Raw genomic sequence first — 19,804 nt, forward strand, 5'->3', positions numbered from 1 at the left:
GCAAGGGTAAGGAAAACACCAAGCAGGGTTCATGCTCCCATCAGAGCGACAGCCGTGCACTGGAGCATAATGGTCCACTTGCAACTGGTTTATTCGATTGTGTGAATATACAAATAGAGCATCAATTAGCTCCGATGATCACTTGGAGCACAACATACCAAGCCCTGCTTTCCTAAGGCAACAGCTCTGCTCCACATCCCAGTGCCCTCAGGGGAGGGTCTCCAAAGGGTTTGTTCCTGTCACAGGAGGACCCGCAGGACCCTGCTCGCTCGCCTTCCACCAGGAGTGGAGATCAAAGTCCCCAGGGACAGGATGGGTGCAACATCCTTGCCAAGTTCTGCCTGCAACCCCCCATCCAGCCTGACCTTTCCTGCCAGGGACGGAGCACCCACAGCGCTCTTCCCAGCATTTCCACCATGAGCACCCTCAGGAGGTGAGCCAGATCCAAAACACGCTCGGCCTGAGCCAACGTCACTAACTGCTGGGAAATTCCTGACCCAGCAATCTCCAGGGCTATTTATGGATTCCAACATTAAACTGTATCTTCCTTGTAGGAGCTATATGCTGAGAAGCAGGTTTCCCGGCGTACCTGGCTCTTCCCCAGCAAGGACACAACCTTTTTTTTCCCCTTCTCATGGTGCTGGGTTTGCGAGGATGCCTGGGAGCATACGCAAGCTCCTTTAAAAGAAGAATCATCCCTGACACTCCAGAAACCAAGCAGCGAGGACTCATGCTCCCGGCAGTGAGAAACAATCCGTCCCTAATGTCCCTTCACCGTGAGGCCCCAGATGTCCCGCTGGGGATTTCAGAGGCCACACACACCAGGGACCTTGGGAAATCACCCAGCCCGTAACCACAGGGCGCTGCTGCTCACAGGGATAGCGCCAGGCTCATGATTCACGCCAACCAACTGTGAAAAACCTTAAACCTAAACAGATTATTAAACTAAAAAGAGAGCAATTCGCCAGTCACAGCCTCCGGCTTTGTTCCTGCATCCAGTCGCCAGCCCTCTCCTGCTTAAGAAGGGGAAAATAATCCCTACTGACACCACCGCAAGTCCTCTATTCACAGTCATTAGGTATCGTTTATCATAGAATCATCCCAGACTCACGGCCCAGCCGCAGCCCTTGGCTGTCCCACGGGTCCCAGCTCCAGCAGCTGGCGTCGTGAGGAAGGTCAGAAAGACAAGTGGGTCTTGGTCAGTTATAATTCTGCCACGAGAACCCTTCTTAGTCCCCACAAATCCATCAGTGTCACTCCTGCCAGCGCATCCTTCTGCAGGCAACAGCAGCTCTCCTTCCTCCAGCCCCAGGGATAGAAAAGCTCCTCTCTAACTCAAGGGAGGTGTTAAGGTTCTTTGGTCTCTTCTTGTTGCCCAATCCATTTTTCCCTGGGGCTTCCCCTCCCACACGGAGCTTACCTGGGACCAACATCACCCTGGGAACCAGCCAAGCCCCTCATCTTGGTAGATGACCAGTTGCAAGCAGGACAACGCTATCTGTTCCCAGCTCTCATCAGGAAGAGCAAGGAGATGCTCTCAAGGCAGAGCTCATCACACTCTAGAATAACAATTCCCAGGAGCGGATCTGGTATCCGCACACGGTCCTCTGGTGTGTCACTCCCCCTCACCCCGAGCTGTTATACCCTCTACCAAACCTGCCAGTGCCCAGCATTCTTCAGGCTCACGTCAGAAAAAAAAGGAAAAGGTTGCAAGATCAGAGAAGTGCTAATTCTTGCTAATGATCTGCTGGGAAAATTATCCCTTCTGCACAGCCCCAAACGGCTCGAAGCAGCTAAGGATGAAGCACGGAGAAGAAACTTCTCCACACTCCAGACCCCTGCAGAACACTCCCTCCGATTGAAAGCAGAGAATAAGAGACCCGTGGGAGGAGGAAGAGTCTTTTCACACTGTTCAAGAACACAAAGACTTACAGAAATAAACCCCAAAAGGCAGGCTTGTCAACCCACCTGCCAGACCAGGATGCGATGGGACGAGCAGGGAACGTCTCCTGGGTTAGAACGGAGGAGCCAAGCAGAAGGGGAACACTGAAGCAAATCTGTTCTGTGGGGTCCCACTAGGCTCGCTGATATATAGGTTTCCTCCGAGAAAAGATGATTATTTTAAGGATGACACTATAAAGAGCCAATTTATAAGAGAAGTGATGGTGATGACTGCAAATTATCCAATACGGCCAAATCCAATCCTGACTGTAAAGAGTCGCAGAAAGATCTCGCAGCACTGAGCAACCTGGTGATAAAATGCCAAATAAAAATTATCATCAATAAATGCCAACTAATCCAATAGAGAGGGGGGGAAAAAGTGACCTTCCTGCACTAAAAGGTCTGAATTAGCACCCAGAGAAGAGCCAAAGTCATAGTAACACTACAACAAAGGCAACAGCTGATTGTCAGGGGTGGTCAAACCCCCAGAGGATAGGAGAGGCTGTTAGGCTACAGCTAAACCCACCGCAGAGCCACCCACGGTTCTGGCTCCCCTCCTGGGAGATGACACGGCACAGAGAAGGGCAGCGGAGGCAACTACTGGGTTATAAATCATTTTGTTCAAGGAGAGAATAAATAGATCAGTTCCTGGTAAGAGACGCGGTGAAATCAGAGCGGGCGACCGGGGAGCAAGCACATCACAGGAGCTGTGGGGACTCAGGGAAATCACAGAGCAGCAGGATCAAAGGAAAAGCAGCATGTTTTCTCGCAGAGCAGCTGCATCAGAGGAGTCACATCCTCTCGTGGAGGCAGAAAGTACCAGCGGGTTCAAGAGGGACCAGGCAATTCCCAGGGGAGGCATCCATCCACGTCTTTCAAGCTCAGCCGCTGGGTACAACCTCCAGCTCAGGACCCTGGTCCGACAGGCACAGTCTCAGGAAGGTTGTTCTGTTCCTGCCCTCCGTCCTCATCACCGGCCACTGGCAAAGGACACGGGGCCAGACAAGGACACCTGTGCTCAGCCCTAGCATGGCTCTTTGCCTGTTTTTATTCACGAGATGGATGAATGAGACGTTCCACGCTCTGACACGGCTTGGCACGCGTGCAAGAGAAACGCTCACAAGCTCCAAAACAAATTTCACGCAGCACTTTGGAACCAGGCGTGGAGGTCGGGAGGAGGTCGCTGATGGAGAACTGGGGAGGATTCAAATAGATGCTGTAAATATTTTTGCAGAGCAGAAAGAGCCCTTGAGCACAGGCAGTGACCTACTTTGCTGTTCTCCAGCGAAGGGTGACACAGCCGTGCCAGAACCCAACGGCAGTTTCTAAGGAGGACATTGAGCACGTTGTGGGGATCTTTCATTAATCGGAATAGCAGGGGGGGGTCCCAAAACCTCCTCCCCCTGACCCAGGTGTGCTGGCGGGTGCTCTCCTGCAGCGGTTCACACAGCATGACCTGCTGACTGCCCTTCCAAGACCTGGATTTCAGATTTCAGCCAGGGCTGCATGTTTCCCTTCCCTAATCAGCTGGGGAAAACAAGAGCAGAATTCCTTCTTATGTCAGCCACATAAACACTCTGAAAATACAGGGTGTTAGGCCCTGTAGTTTTATGGCTCCTTATCAGTTTCTCCTGGAACAGTGAGGCCAGGATTCCCATGGGCAGCCAGAGCAACAGATCTTGCAAGCCACTTTTTGGAAGGTCATAAATGTCTAAGCTACTCATCTTGCTTACAAAGACTGGTTATTAATTAGCTGCAGAGTCTGGTTCAGCGGAAGCTCTGCCGAAGAAACATCTTCCCATTCGTTTCCAGAACATGGAAAACTTAAAAGACAATGAGAGGCTCTTAGAGGCAGGGATCATCCTCGTGCTAAACTGAGACAGCCCGTCTGATACATCCGAAACGCGGCAGGAGACGCCGTGGAAGAGTCAACCCAAGTCTGGACAAGAGCAAGAATCTAAGAATCCAAGAATCCAATGCTTTTTTTTCTTTTTTTTTTTTGCATTGATATCCTTCACAGATTCAGAACAACTTTCCCAGGCTCCCTCATAGAGACACAGAACTCACCGATCACCCTGGGTTCAGTGAGGACAGCAGGCAAACACCTGGCTTTGGACTCAAAAAACTCGAGTCTTTGACGAGAGCAGCAGAAGGTGCCTATATAGGTATTTTCTACCTTGCTGCTACTGCTCCAAACCTCGCTGTGATTTCTGGGGCCAGAAAGGATGATCTGTCCTGGCTGCCCAGTTTGGAGTGCGGCTGAAGACAGACCCCATCCAGCCAAGCCCTCTCCAGCTGGTGCTCCTCAAGCACGCCCGGAGCTGCCACGCCAACAGAGCTCACAGGTCTCTCTAGTTGCCACATCCCAGCCCCCAACCTCAGATTCCCAAGCGCTTGCACTGGAGCTGCCACTCCAGCTGGGACCCACTTTCCTTCCACCTCCTGCTCCCAAACCCATGACAAGGAACCCAAACCCGCCCCTCTCGGCACAGGGCACCTAATGTTCACTCCGAGTATAAACAGCAGCACTGAACCTAAGCACAGCGGTGCAGTCTAGCAGACAGACAGATCTCCTGTAAGAGACATTAAAAACAAACATGAGAAAAAGCCACGTACGTCTAATACAAAGACACAATCTTCGTAAGCAGCTTCTCCAGGTCTTGTCATGCGTGCCACCTCCGTTCACCTTTTTCTTCTTAAATAAGCCATAGTAGGGGGAGACAGCGGAGAGAAACCCCAAGTCTCCTCTCGCACATCCCTGCTTCTCCCACAGTCCTCCTCGTTACTTGTGCAGGATATTTTTGCGTGAGTGCTTCCATATGGCCGCTCACCCATCGCTGCCTCTCCCAGAGTGCCCTTACATGGGCAAGGCAAGGGAAGCAGAGCTGCTGGCCGGAGGAAATCCTCGATTCCCCTAAATGACAGACGAGCGCCTTGTACAAACATTTACCCAGATTTCCCACGAGGTAGGAAAGGAAAATTTAGGTTATTTGTACCCTCTGGGTGCCAGAAATGTGTATTTGCTCTCCAAACATACTTCCAAGAGCTTTTACAGTTAACCTCTCGCTTTCCATCATGAAGGGACCTTCAGGGCCATTGTCGCCTTATTAAGAGAGCCAGGATAAAGCACACAGACAGCGACACCCACGTCTCCACACTCAGGCAACTGAGAAAATGGAATTTCTCTTCAAGAGCTTTTAAGCCATCTCTGGCTTTGCTAGGCAAGGGGATAATTGAGGCTTCCATTTATTTTAATGGAGCCAACCCAGCTGAAATCTCCTCGAACGTTTAGCAGAAGGTACATGGAGCATGTTCTACATCTTTGCTGCCTCTCACGTCCTTCGCACACATCTCTGGTGACAGGTCTGCTTGTCACATCGACAGCAACAAGTACACACCTGGAAGAACAGAGTGGAGACAAACCAAGGAGTCCCTGGTCTCCCCAGCGACTGCACATCCATCGGACACAAACCCGTGTCAGACACGGTCAGGGTGCTGCCTTCACAGCCTTTTCAACTGAACAGGGGTAAAGCCACTTCTCTTTAGCCATTTTACCACAATCACTTTCTGCTTTTTCATCTAACAGCACTGAGATCCAGGCTGCTCCGAGCTGGAGTTGGAGAACGTGCAGCTATGGACAAAGCTGCAGAGTCCTGAGGGCTCCAACCAGTTTGCTCAGCATCTCTGGAAGGGCAGCAAAGGGGCTGAGCACAGAGGCAGGCAAGACAAGCCACGGAAAGCAGCCGCATTTCAACCTCTCTGGAGCCAGAGGGGGTTAGAAACACACTGAGCTGCATAATAATAATAATTAGAAAACAAAGCTCTTCTATTCAGACTGAAAGAAGCAGACGGGAACACCTTTAGAGAAGGATTTTGTTATTGTGCATTAAAATAAGGACAAATGACCCCGAGCAGTACTGCAGTGCAAGCAATAAGGAGCAATAACTGCTGTCTGAGCCGAGCGACTCGTCATTTTCCCGTAATGCTGGAGCCTGAATCCTCCCCAAGCTGCCGCCTCTAGCTGCCGCTTTGATCTCCCCCCACAGCGACGTGTTCAATAGCCGCCTCAAGAGCAGAGTTTCTCCAAACACACCGAGTAAAGCTGTAAAATGAGGACATTGGGTTTGGTGCAGGCACAGCGGCTCCACAGCACCCCAGCACGCCCAAAACCCCCGAACGGTGTTCTCAGGAGTTCAGCGGTCCTGGTTCCCAAGGGATATTGTGCCTCTGACAGAGAGGACAGCCCGAGTGATGATGAGGGACTTAACCCCAACAACCAATATTTTACCAATCACTCAGTCAGTGGCAACGCACTGAAAGTTAAGGAGTTCACTAAATAGACCGACCCTTCTTTTTCCACCTAGGTTTTCAGGAGTTGAGATGGTCTCCCTAAACCATAGCGAGCCAAAGTCAACACGGCTGAGCAGCCCAGGGCACAAACCCAGCCAGTGTCCTTGTCTGCGAAGAACAAAGTGATGCACACGCTTCATTTGCCCAGTTAAGCTGGCGTTCGATGAGCGTGACAATCAGAAGAGCCACACTAGTAGATATAATCAGAATAATGATAATAGAAGAGAATTATCAAGAAAAGCTGGAATGCTTCAGCAACAAGCACTCGTCCCCTTGAGAGACACGGCTGCTACTGCCTGGGCACAAGAGGACAGCAGCACCAGGTCCCTGCAATCCCCTTTGAGCAGCTCTTTGCTTCCACATCACATCCCCTCCCTCATACCAGGCATCATAACTTTGGCATAAAACCAGCTCAAAACTGAACGCTCACAGACTGAACCCCTCTGGCAGCCCCTGGGGCCCCCTATACCCACTGACTGACTCCATCAGCAGCCCCCAGGGACTGAACCCCATTAGCAGCCCTCGGGCTGACCCTGACACTCACAGAACCCCATCCCTGGTACCCATGGACTGACTGACACCAGCAGCTCCCAGGGACACCCATCCTGGTACCCAGGGACCCCCGTCCCGGTACCCCCAAACCAAACCCCTCTGGCAACCCCTGGGGACCCCAATACCCATGGAGTGAACCCCACTGACAGCCCCTGGACTGATCCTGGTAGCCCTGATACACACAGACCGACCCTCATCCCAATGCCCATGAACCCCTATCCTGGTACCCACGAACTGAACCCCTCTGGCAGCCCCGGGGATCCCAATACCCATGGACTGACCCCCACTGGCTGCTCCCAGGGACCCCCATCCCAATACTCACAAACCAACCCCTATCCTGATACCCACAAACTGACTCCCATCCTGATACCCACGGATCAAACCCCTCCAGCAGCCCCCAGGGACCCCGATATCCACAGACTGACCCTATTCCTGGTACCCACACACCCCCATCCCAGTACCCACGGACTGCCCCCCTCCAGCAGCTGACGGGGACCCCGATACCCACGGACTGACCTCCACTGGCAGCTCCCGGGGACCCCCATCCCGGTACCCATGGAGCGAACCCCTCTGGCAGCTCCCAGGGACCCCGATACCCATGGACTGACCCCATCCCAATACCCAGGGACCCCCATCATCCCCATCCCCACGGACCACCTCCCAGGAGCCCCCGGGGACCCCGATACCCACGGACTGACCTCCACTGGCAGCTCCCAGGGACCCCCAACCCGGTACCCATGGAGTGAACCCCTCTGGCAGCCCGTGGGGACCCCAATACCCATGGACTGACCCCATCCCAATACCCAGGGACCCCTATCCCCATGGACCACCCCCCCAGGAGCCCCCGGGGACCCCGATACCTATAGACTGACCCCATCGTGATACCCACGCACTGAGCCCCTCTGGCAGCCCCCAGGGACCCCGATACCCATGGACTGACCCCATCCCAATACCCAGGGACCCCCATCATCCCCATACCCACGGACCACCCCCCAGCAGCCCCCGGGGACCCCGATACCTATAGACAGACCCCATCGTGATCCCCACGGACTGAGCCCCTCCGGCAGCCCCCGGGGACCCCAATACCCATGGACTGACCCCCACTGGTTGCTCCCAGGACCCCCATCCCGGTACCCACGGACTCCCACCCTGGTACCCAGGGAGCGACCCCCTCCGGCATCCCCCGGGACCCACAGCCCGACCGCATCCCGGTACCCAGGGACCCCTATCCCGGTACCTGTGGGCGCTGCCATCGTCGTAGACGAAGGAGCGGTTGGTGTAGCCCTGGGCCGGCGTGTAGATGCCCTGCAGGCTCCGCTCCTCGCCCGCCAGCGGCATCGGGGCTGGGGGCAGCGCCGCAGCCCATCCCGGGGGGGGCAGCAACAGGTGCGGGGAGCGGGGGAGAGGAGGAGGAGGAGGAGGAGGAGGAGGAGAGGGGGGTCCTGCCCTCCGCGATCGCCTCCTGCTGCCGACGGAGCCCGAGCGGCAGCAACTCCCACCCCGCTGCCTCCCCCCGCCCCGCACCGCCCCCCCCCCCCAGCCCCGCACCGGGGCACCAGCACCGCCCTGGACCCTGCCCCCCCTCCCCAGTCCCCCTCCAACACCATCACACCCCGCACCGGGCTCGGGACCCCCCAGCTGGATCCTGTCCCACCCTGCCCCGCCACCCCCTGCCGCCCCCACGATGCGGGCACAGCCGGGGAGCCCATCCTGGCCCTGTGCCAGCCCCGCCACCCCACAAAAAGGGCACAGCCAGGGTGCCCACATCACCACCACATCAGCCCCATGATCCCAGTACAGCCAGGGACCCCACATCATCCCCATGACCCCGGCACAGCCACGGTGCTCACGGTGCTCACGTCACCCCCACATCATCCCCATGACCCCAGTACAGCCAGGGACCCCACATCACCCCCACATCATCCCCATGACCCCAGTACAGCCAGGGATCCCCCCCTCCCAGCCCCACACTAGGTGTCCCGGGTGCATCCCCCTACCCCTCAACCTCTCCCTGCAAGCCTCACCCGTGGGGGTTTCAGTTGTCTTTTTTTTTTTTTTTTTTTTCTGCTATTATTTATTCTATTTTCTTTTCTCCTGGCCGTACCAATATTTGTGTTGAGCGCTGCAGCTCCGCGGGGTTGTGCCGAAAGCAAACAGGGCGGCCAAGCCGCAGCCTGCTGGGCGATTCCTGTGCCGTGCTGCGTGGCCGGGACGGGGAGCGTTGATGTTCCAGGGGGTCCCTGCTGCAATAACACACCCCGCTGCGGGCACGGCCCCAACCCCAGGGACAGCCTGGAAACGAGCTGGACACCTCCAGGAAAGGGTTAACGGGATGGAGCCCAAGGTGTCTTTCTCTCCCCTCGAAGTTCAGGTGCTGGGAGCCAGGAGGTGCCATCCATGGGTTAGTGTTTGATAGGAATGGTTGGACTCGATCTGGTGGGTCTCTTCCAACCTGGTGGTTCTATGAATCTATAAGGATGTGGCCAAGCCCAAAGAGCCCCAGAGCTGATGCTGCTGGACGAGCCGCTGCGGGCACAGGCTCATTACAGGCTCCCACCGCACACCTACCACCCACGCTGGCCCAGGGCCATGAGTGGCCATAGAATCACAGAATCACCAGGTTGGAAAAGACCTCGGAGATCATCGAGCCCAACCGTACCTATCTGCCACTAAACCTCATCTACCCATCTCTTAGATACCTCTAGGGATGGTGATGCCACCACCTCCCTGGGCAGCCTCTGCCAGGACCCGATGACCCTTTTGGTGAAAAAAAATCTTTCCTAATGTCTAATCTGGCCGTTCCCCCTTGTCTTATCACCTGTCACTTGGGAGAAGAGACCAGCACCCACCTGCCCTGGGGCATCGAAGCCCTGGAGGAGCAGTTCTGCCCCAGCTCTAGCACGCTCCTCTCTTTTTTCACCTCTTTTTTAACCTCATTTCCAGCGATCACACTGTCACGCGGCACGTCACCATCTGGAGAACCCCGGGGCAGCACGCGTGAGCAGGTATCCCCAGCGAGTCCTGTTGATTACAGAGGAAACGCTCCCATCAAAACAGGGTAGCCAGACAGCTCTGTGCCTCATGGAACACCCCTCTACCACCCAAAATACCCACACCAAGCAGACCCTAAGGGATGGGGACGCCACCCAGGCCAGGACCTCACTGCTTCCACAGCAGAGGATTCTCTCCAACAGCTCCGGGAGCCCTGGACCTCGCGTGATGCATCAGCACACGGTGCCCGCTCGCTGCCGCAGCCTCCGGCTCCATCGGGAGGTGCCCACTCAGATGCACCGGGATTTACGCTTCTCGCTAGAACCAGAGACTTTGTTTCTCCCGCAGCATCTCTTCCTCCTCCTCCTCTCTCTCCATATGGACTCTCCTACACTAGAAGTCATTTGAGAGAAAAGCAATTAATACTCCCCGTGCAAGCCATCCATGTGATGCTTCCCGACCCATCATGCTTCTAAGTAGGAAAGTTATTCTTCATTCACTAATTGCCTCACATTGTCGGGTGCGAAATGTTAACGTGCGGCTCTGCGAGGAGAGGGGTGGGCGGCACAGCGGCGTATTGACATGCTGGGTGATAAGGAGGAGGAATTATTTAAAACAGTTATGGTGGGGGTGGGGACAGCAAGCAAAGAGAAATGAAAAAATGAAAGAGGGAGCCAGAAGGAAAGCGAACGTCCCCATCCAAAGGCTGCAGCTCGAGCAGCTCGGTCAGCCCGCTCCCACCCGCGATGGATGGGCCACGGAGATGGGCCTGGAAGGGTGCTGGTGCCTCCCACCACGGAGCAGGTGGCACCGAGGCTTGGCTGCACAGGGACAAGCTGTCCCGGGGGTGGCACTTGGTGGGATCCTACCTGAGAAAGGAGAAGCCCTGCATGGGGGGGTCCCAGCTCGGGTATGATCAGCCACGCTGGGCTCGCAGCCTTGGCTTCCTCTCTCACTGAATGGGATCCTCCACAACAAACCAGTTTATAATCTGTATTTAGCAGAATAAAAAGGAAAATTAATTCCTTCCTCTCCTCCTTCCTTCCTCTCCTCCTTCCTTCCTCTCCTCCTTCCTTCCTCTCCTCCTTCCTTCCTTTGTTGCCCCCACCCACCCACCATCCCATCTTTTTTTTTTTTCTTGCCATGTCATTCTTGAACTCCAGGAACTCTTTCAGGGCACAACGTGTATCGTAAGCAGAGAACAACCAGGGGATGGGGTTATTTACCCTCTGACACTGAGCAGCAGGGCAGCAGTGGCAGCCCCCAGGCTGAGCTTGCTCCTTCGTCCTCTGCTGCTCAGCAGAGCACAGGCTGACACTCAAGTTGGGAGCCCAGATAGTTGAATGGATTTGGGATCTGGGTGCCTTCAGATAAGGTCAGGGTCCGTATTGGATTCCTACTCCCTCACGGTGCCAGGTAGGACTCCTTCATGCTCTCCCTGCCAGAAGATGCTTGGCTCTGCTGGAGCCCAGGGGCGCTGACCTGGTCCTCTCAGCCCTTCCCCAGCGACTGGAAGCGATGGCATCACACCCGTGGCCATCCCCGGGTCCGTCTGTCCTCCAGGGAGGCATTTCTGGATGCTGAGATCTCCCTCCCTTGGCACTTCTTTCCCGTGGCTTCCACACACGCTGCCTCGCTTGTTCGTTAGTCAGCCACACGCCCTCCTCCTAACGAGGATTTGTCTGAGTGCAGTTTCCAGCTGCGGCAGCGCCTGCCTCTTCCCACTAGATCAGGAGGCTGCTTTTATCCTGTGTTTTCCCCCCACTGAAACATATTGCAACACAAAACACCTCTTCCTTTTCTTCATGAAAAGCTGAGTGCTCTCCCTCCTCCCCAAGGCATCGTCTCCAGCCTCCAGGTAATTTATAGGGCTCTCTTCACGCTCTCCCTTTTCCACCTGTTCATCTGAGCACCACCCTACCTCTTTGCCTCTACTCTTCCGAGATCAATAGCAGTAAAAATCGCTTCCCTCTGGAAACTCTTAGGTTTTTTGGGTCCCAGACAGCATTAACTTGATCAAGACCTTTTTCTTCCCAGCTGCTGTGATTTATCATCCTCTTTAAGCATTAATATGTGGCACATGCTCAGCCACTCAACCCCAGAGATGCCGCAGGCTGTCACCCCTGCCCAGGACTCCCAAAGCCACAGGGGAAGGCAGAACCGCACTCCGGGCAAAGGAACAATTTGGCATCTTGGGGACACAGGTCTGGCTCAACAAAATCATAGAATCATGGAAAAGACCCACTGGATCATCGAGTCCAACCATTCCCATCAATCACTAACCCATGTCCCTTAGCACCTCGTCCACCCATCCCTTAAACCCCTCCAGGGAAGGGGACTCAACCCCCTCCCTGGGCAGCCTCGGACACTGCCCAATCACCCTTTCTGTGAAAAACTTTTTCCTAATGTTCATCAACACTACAATTCCTTGTTTCCCAACAGTCACATTAACAAAAAGCCAAATTAAACAGGATTCCACGTACCTACTGGGACACCGTGCCTCCTCCTCTCAGCGTGGGTGTCCCGCCCGGGCAGGGAGCACGCAGCACCCCGGGAATCGAGGCCGTTCGCGGGTGCCAAGCGCCACTGGCACGGCCACGTGTGCGTGCACAGGAGTTCTCCATCGCAGAACCAGGCTCACGTGGGGCTCCCAGGAGAGGAAAACTCCCCATCTGTGACCCACCCCGGGCTGGGCAGAGCAGAGGGCACGGCTGCCCGAGGAGGGGGCTGGCACTGGAGACTCCACTCTGCTGTTTCTGTGTCTCAAGGAGCAATAAATAAACCTGTGGGAGGTAACGCGGATGAGTCAGAAGCGAGAGAGGGAGAAAGTCATCGTCTGAGGAACACGTTACCCAAGTCCAGCACAGCACGGGGCTCCGGAGCCAAGTGAGGATCCACATCGGAGGGTCCCCTTGTCCCTTCCCAGCCCCAGCTCCACATCGCTGGAGTGCAGCTGAATCCATCCAGCCTGGGAAGGACGGGCTGGGGCACTGAATGAGCTCTGGAACCTGCACTCAGCTCCCGTTTCCCTTCGTGACTTTGGGAAAGCTTTGTGTTGGTGGGTACAGCACACGCACCCCTAAGGATCCAGCTCACCAGAAAGAAGAAACACCCCAGCTTGCAGCATCACTGCAGCTTTAAAGAGGCCGTGGAGCACAGCAACACCTCATCTGCTCCCCATCACTAATATTGTCAAAGCACAGACTGAATTTAATCAAAGCAGAGCTTAATTCAAGCCTCAAGCTCTTCAGATGTTGCGTGTGTCAAATGGATTTCACATGAAATCTCGATTTGCCAGGCACAAACACAGCCGGCGTCGAACTTCGGGGAGTGGAAGGGCAAGCAACCTGCATAAAACACAGTGAAAATTAGCGACAAGGGGAAAACTTCTGGTCAACTGCAAAACAGACAATTTTTCTGCCCAATTGATGTGTTGGCAGGGGAACAAACTCTTGGGAACCAGTTTGGCCCAAGGGCTGGAGCCCCACTGCCTCATAGCTCGACATTTATCACAAGCTAATGCTCTCTCCATTCAGCTCCTTATTTCTGAGGCTGAATGCAGCACTTGTGGAACGCACAGAGAATTTAAGCCGTCTTTATCAAGAAATATAGCAGTACTTAGTTGTCAAAGCTGTCATTAAACTCCAGAAGTAATAATCAAACATACCCATTAAAAAGATAGAGCTGTATGACTGCGAGACTGATGTATGCAAAGAAAAAATGAATGCTAGAGGAACTTGGCTGTAAAAACGTGTTTTTAACCTAGTCAACTGAGCTATTAAATAGGAAGAAAAGACACCCTCATCTGTGTACCCGGGGTGGCTGATTTATTTGTCTTGTGTGCCAGCACTGTGGCCTGTCAGTTTGTTTTTTTCTCCTTCCATTTAACACCCGAAGGAATATTAAATATCAAACCCCAAAGGAAAGGCGCACGGGGTAACGCTCATAAAGCCTCCTCCTCCATCACCTCCCGAGCCTCATGGGGAACTAAAGGTGAAGAACTGCCTGCAAGAGCTGAATCATCTTTACGCAAAAACATTGCTATTAGGTGACTAAGACCAAAACAATTCCTCTCCCTTTTATTTATCGCAAGCGATGCTGTTATTAAAAACCAGACAAGTCCCTTCCCAGACCCTCGCACTGTCAGGTCTGCGTGTGCTGGTGAAACACCACGAAATGCAGGATGGAAATAGAGGGGATGCTTTGAGGAGGGTGTGAGACACAGGGGTGGGTTTGTGCTCCCAGGAGCATCCCGGCTGGGGAGCTGGCAGACGATGCCTCGTGACAGGGGTCGTCTCCAACCCTCAAAATAAAACAAGCAGCCACGTGAGGGCACGGGGAACGCCTCACGGAAAGAGGCTGTTGAGTAAGAAAAACCATCTGCCCATCAGGGAGCTACGCAAACAGGATCTGGCACATCGCTGGAGCAGGAGCAGTCAAGGGAAGAGCTGAAATTCTGCCTGCAGGAATGAATCCAGCTTTTGGGAGCAGCCGCGATGGTGATGGAGATGGAGAGGGGCGTCCACCTTGCAGGGAAGGATAATGCAGGGCACAGAGCGACTGCGCAGGCACCCAGGGCAGTCACGGCTTGGGCTGATATATTGGAACAAATTTATATTAGCACAAATTTATATTGGTAAAACCAATTTTCACTGGTTTTCCCCAACAAACACCATCCGCCCCTCCTCGCCTGCACCAGCGAACAGTGCGTCATCCAAAGCCTTCGCATTTTCATGAAGCGGAGTCGAGCAGAACTGAAACAATCCAGGCTCTGCTCCCCCCTTCCAAATGTTCACCCTGTTGGGAGGGAAGCCAGGAGACTTTAAGAGACATAAGAAGCTACGGGTACAGCTGCTCCTCTGCAGCACTTTGCGCCACAGCTGCCCACCCTGGGCTTGTCCTGCTCCACAGCATCTCCCACAGCCCTGCAAACATCTCTGCTTTTCTCTTCGGATATCACGGGAGTTCAGAGCCCTGCCCTCTCCAAGAAATCAAATCCAGATGCCGAACACCCTTCAATCTAAACACTTACGGTTTGTTTGGTAGATCTGCAGCGTTATCGGTACCTCCCTGCTCCCACGATGAGGTTTGCTTGGACATAAAGTTTAAGGGAAATGTGAAAACATCCTACGTAAAGCAAATTATAGCCCTGTGGCTCAGGAAAACGTGCTTCCCGGCTGTTTCCTTAATTGATACCTTCAAGATTCATAGAATCATAGAATCACCAGGTTGGAAGAGACCCACCGGATCATCGAGTCCAACCGTTCCTATCAAACACTAACCCACGTCCCTCAGCACCTCGTCCACCCGTGCCTTAAACCCCTCCAGGGAAGGGGACTCAACCCCCTCCCTGGGGGTTGCCAGTGCCCAATGACCCTTTCTGTGAAGAATTTTTTCCTAATTCATCAGGGTTTGAGTGAAGCTGTAGGAACAGTGCTTCTTCCCCCAGACTGACCTGGCTCGAGCCACTCCACGGTACCGAATTCACTCTCGGATTTCACAGGGGGTGATGTTTTCGCTGAATGCGTCTGATTTTACCCATCTGAAAAGGTCAATAAGGTCGTGCATGAGCTGTCATGCATTATCATAGAATCACCAGGTTGGAAGAGACCCACCAGATCATGGAGTCCAACCATTCCCATCAATCACTAACCCACGTCCCTCAGCACCTCATCCACCCGTCCCTTAAACCCCTCCAGGGAAGGGGACTCAACCCCCTCCCTGGGCAGCCTCTGCCAGTGCCCAGTGTTTGCCTGAAGCCTCGGGTTTTAAAGGCAATCGAGGGATCACCCCTTGGCAAACCCCCCCGAGAGCTGACGGTGCTCGTGGCATTCACAGATGAGTTGTTTTTCCCTTCAGCAGTCTTTTCATTTCTGTTCCTCATCTTTCTCCCAGTGGGACTCGACCAGGCTCTTCGGATAAACAAAACGCCGCGTCCGAGAGCTGCCCACGCCCCGGCTGCGGTTGGATGGCGTTAACCTCACACGTGCTGTCAGCGACCGTTTGAAGCTCCTGCCGCCACCGCAGAGCAGTGCTGAAGAAATGGCTTGAGAAGCGCTGCGAGCACCACGCTGCGCGTAATTGCAACAGGGATGATACACATGTGGGTTTCGTTATTATTCTAAAAACTCACAACTGGGAAAGCCAATATTTGTAATGGAAGTGGTTTCAGATGCCAGTATTTATTTGCTTATTAAATGGTTTAGCTGGAGACAGAGCATCTACAAAGGAGGGATTTTTTCCCCCCCCAGAATGAGTATCTGGGGCTATAGTGCTGTATTATTATACATGAAAAATAGTTCCTTATTAGCTTTTTAGTTCAGGGAACACATTTAACTGACACTTCCCATGCTGACAGCTTGCCAAGCTTCAAAGCACAACTTCTGCAGGGGTTACAACGATTGTGAAGAAGCTGTAGCCCAGCTGACAGAGAAGCTTTGCAAAAGGAGTTTTCCCTGTTCTTGGAGAGCCTAAAGCCGATGTCCACGTTGGGACACACACAGTGTGTGCTCAGGGCACCTTTCAGAGGGGCAGAAGGCACTTCCAAACCATGACCACATTCTGGGGACCCGGTTTCTTCTGTAATTGCAGCTGCTCCCTGCGTCAACCCAGATTTCCCAACACTCTTCTCCATCTCCCAGGGACATTTGGGTGGAAAAGGCTCCTCTAAGGATGCTTCAAGGAGTATTGCAGTGGTCAGAGCCTCACACCCTGGCAAGGCACGCAGCTAAGGCAACTATAGCAGCGCTGCATTCCTTTTGTGCCCTTGCACCCCAGGATGCAGTGACAGAAATGCACCCTTACCTACAAGAAATTCATTGAAAATTAACCAAAATCTCAGTCTCTCTGCTCTGACGTGGCATCTGGAGTTTCCAGGCTCCTGCTGACGCAGGCTGACACCTCCCAGCACAATTTGCCCATCGAACAGCATCATTGCCATCCTCCAGCCCCTCCACCCGCCCTCCCTAAGGGGCTGATTGGGACCCGCCAGCCCCTCTCCCCTCAGTGCTCTGCAGGACCCACATCTTACAGACCGGCCGCAGACTTCACTCTCACCCTGCTGACACCTCCATCCTGTTTGCGGTGTCTTGGGCACTTCCCCCTCCAGCACTTCCAGTCCCCTGGGGCTCCCCAGCCCACTCGGCTCCAACATCAACACACCGAGGCCACCACCAAAGGCAGGAGCTTCTCCAGGGGTGGATCAGCACAGCCCTTCAAGACACGCAACCACCGCAAAAGCATAAATCCATAGAGTCATTTAAAACCCCAGAATGACACGAGGACAGAAAGCAAAGGACCATTCAAAACAGCTCACCAGGGTTCACACCCCTGCTCTAGTAAATGGATGCTGGAGGAGCAAGAGCTTGGGGAACAGCTCAAAACAGAATTACTAGATTGGAAAAGACCTCCCGGATCATTGAGTCCAATCATTAACGTTCCCAGCCTCCTGGCCACAAGCCCTCTGCCTGCAGAGCCCCTCGCTCTGAGGGTCTCGCTGAAAGCGTACCTGCTACTAAATGATGCCCTATATCTTCCTTGGGTCCAGAAGTAATTGACACCCAAGCAAGGCCCCTGGAGTGGGGTCAGAGCTCCCAGAGCTGCATCCCAGCACAGGGAGAGCCCCTGGGCATCACTCTCCCTGCTCAGTCACTCCCCAGGTGCCAAACCCCAAGCATCAGAAATTAATAAAGGGAAAGGATAGACTTGTGCTTTCTTTGTGTTTTACGCAGCTGCAACCTGATCATCCCCCGGGATCACCTTTCCTCCCCACCCACCGGTGAGGTGGAAGCCACTGTCTCTGGGTACCAGGCAGTAACTCAATCCCGCAGACCCAGATCCAGACACTGCCGGAGAGAAACTGCCTCTGCCGCGAACGCAGACCCTGCTGCGGGGAGATCCCCCACCACCATGCAGGTAAGTGTTTCGGCTCGTTGCTCAGCCGCAGCAGAGGCTGCACGAGGCTATTCCCTCCGGGACAGAGGATGAGAGCTTTGGCTTCTTACCCTGTTGGCTTCCACGAGGCTTTTTAACATCACAGGTCCTCCTTAGCATTTCAGACCTTCAGTAACAGATTAAAAACAGTCAGAAAATATTAATAGCGAGTTATTCTTCAGTAATTGCATGCATGGATGCATAGAAAGGAGCAGTCTAAACTACAGCATGGTAATGTCCTTCTCAGCTCAGGATCTCTCTGTGCAACAAGAGTTAGGGTTTCTTCAGTCCCTGGGAGGAAGCAAGCCTCACACTAATAATACAAAGATCATGGTCTAAAACTTGTCGTTCTGTTTTGCATGAATGCATTATAAAATGAAGGAAAGCCTTTCTGTTCTAGTAGCAAGAGAATTCAGCATCCCTGTCTTCTCTTCCCAGCCGACACTCTGCAGGCTCCGGACTCACCAGTGGTGCTTCATTCTCTTTAATGTCTTGCTTTTCCACATGCTGCTTTTTGGAGCAGATTTACTGGAGGAATACTTCCTGCGGTCATTACCTCTTTCTTACACCGACGCAAAGGCTCTTGAAATCAGGGAGAGGGCCAGGAAGCTAGATTTGGATCCTCTAAAGGCCAATCTCTCTCTCACTGTCAGCAGTGAAGCAACATGCCCCGACCAAGAGATATTTTTGCTCGTTCTTGTCTGCAGTAGCCCAGAAAACAGGACATGGCGCAACGTGATCAGGCAGACATGGGGCAACGTGACAGACGCCAGAGGTTATGCTGTCCTTACTCTGTTTGCTTTAGGAAAGTCAGCTTTGGTAACCACCCAGCTGGAGATCAATGAAGAGTCTCAAAAGCACAGAGACATTATTGAAGGCAGCTTCATCGATTCTCCCGAGACACAGACAGAGAAGATGTTGATGAGCGTGGAGTGGACAGTGACTTTCTGTCCCCATGCAAGGTATATTCTAAAAACAGATGAAGACATGTTTGTCGGTATTCCAAGCCTGGTTGGATACTTGCTTAGCTTAACGCAGCTAGAGGACATTTACATCGGGAGGGTCATTCCCCAAGAAGAGCCCGACAGAGACCCCGAGAGCCCTGGCTTTGTTCCCCTCCATCAATACTCAGAAGAATTTTACCCAGATTACTGCGATGGAAGCGCTTTCGTCATGTCCCAGGATGTCGCTCGCAAGGTCTACGTGGCCTCCAAGGAGGTGCCGGTTTCAGTGCCCCCTGATATCTTTGTTGGAATCTGTGCTAAAAAAGCTGGCATCACTCCCATTCACAGCTCTCGGTTTTCTGGGGAAAAGCACATCAGCTACAATCGATGCTGCTATAAATTCATTTTCACCTCTTCCAACATGAGAGAGGAAGAGTTATATAAAGACTGGAGGGAAACAAGCGATGGGAAGGATTGCTCCTTATTGGAAACTTACTACAGTCTGGTGTCCTGCAGGGTTTTGACCTACATTGATAAGTTCAAACAGTTTAATTTCGACAGAATTAAAAACGAGGTTCTTCATTTCACCAATTAAGACTTAACTTCTGTGAAGAAGGCCTCAATTTTCCTTTACCAGCCTCTCTCTCCTGCTCACCCCCAGTAGTAACGATCGCCTCTCAGTCCGCTCTCTTCCTTTCAACAGCAAATCAATTCTCAACGCTACGGTTGTTTCAGGCGCAAGAGAACTGGATGTACTCCAGCTACCTAAGCACCTACAAGTGCATGCACACAAGTAAAAAAAGTATTCCAAGAAACTTTGTCTGTCTCCACTGTTTTCCAGGCCTTTGAAGTCCTTTACTTTATGCCAAAAGTCCATCCGCATTTCTATCAAGCGAGGCATCACCTACTTCTCAAGTATTTAGTGACAAAGGGAGCTGCTTCTGAGCAGCCTGTTCTACAGCACCAGTAGAACTAGGGAACAGGCATTGGACCATCACGGGAATTGCTCAGGTAAACAGCCACGGGGGATTCTAGATAAGAAATCCCACTTACCTGTCCAACAATCTTGTATTTCTGTCAGTCGTGGCACCCAA

At 53.3% G+C, this 19,804-nt stretch overlaps 2 protein-coding genes across 2 annotated transcripts in view; one reads left to right on the forward strand and one right to left on the reverse strand.

Annotated features, from left to right (window-relative positions):
- KCNT1 (potassium sodium-activated channel subfamily T member 1) overlaps window positions 1-8,181 on the reverse strand; it is an 84,873-nt gene extending 76,692 nt beyond the window's left edge. The window contains exon 1 of the mRNA XM_069873348.1: window positions 8,081-8,181. Within this exon, the coding sequence (XP_069729449.1) occupies window positions 8,081-8,181 (101 nt within the window). The remainder of the gene's footprint in view (window positions 1-8,080) is intronic.
- A 1,881-nt stretch (window positions 8,182-10,062) lies between these two features.
- B3GALT9 (beta-1,3-galactosyltransferase 9) lies at window positions 10,063-19,439 on the forward strand. The gene is given in 4 exon segments (XM_069873608.1): window positions 10,063-10,116; window positions 17,565-17,600; window positions 17,602-17,748; window positions 18,205-19,439. Coding segments are annotated over 4 exon segments (1,338 nt in total). The 3' UTR covers window positions 19,306-19,439.
- Window positions 19,440-19,804: the final 365 nt, after the last annotated feature.

Source organism: Phaenicophaeus curvirostris, chromosome 20 (genome assembly GCF_032191515.1).
Source record: "Phaenicophaeus curvirostris isolate KB17595 chromosome 20, BPBGC_Pcur_1.0, whole genome shotgun sequence".
Classification (NCBI taxonomy): Eukaryota; Metazoa; Chordata; class Aves; order Cuculiformes; family Cuculidae; genus Phaenicophaeus; species Phaenicophaeus curvirostris.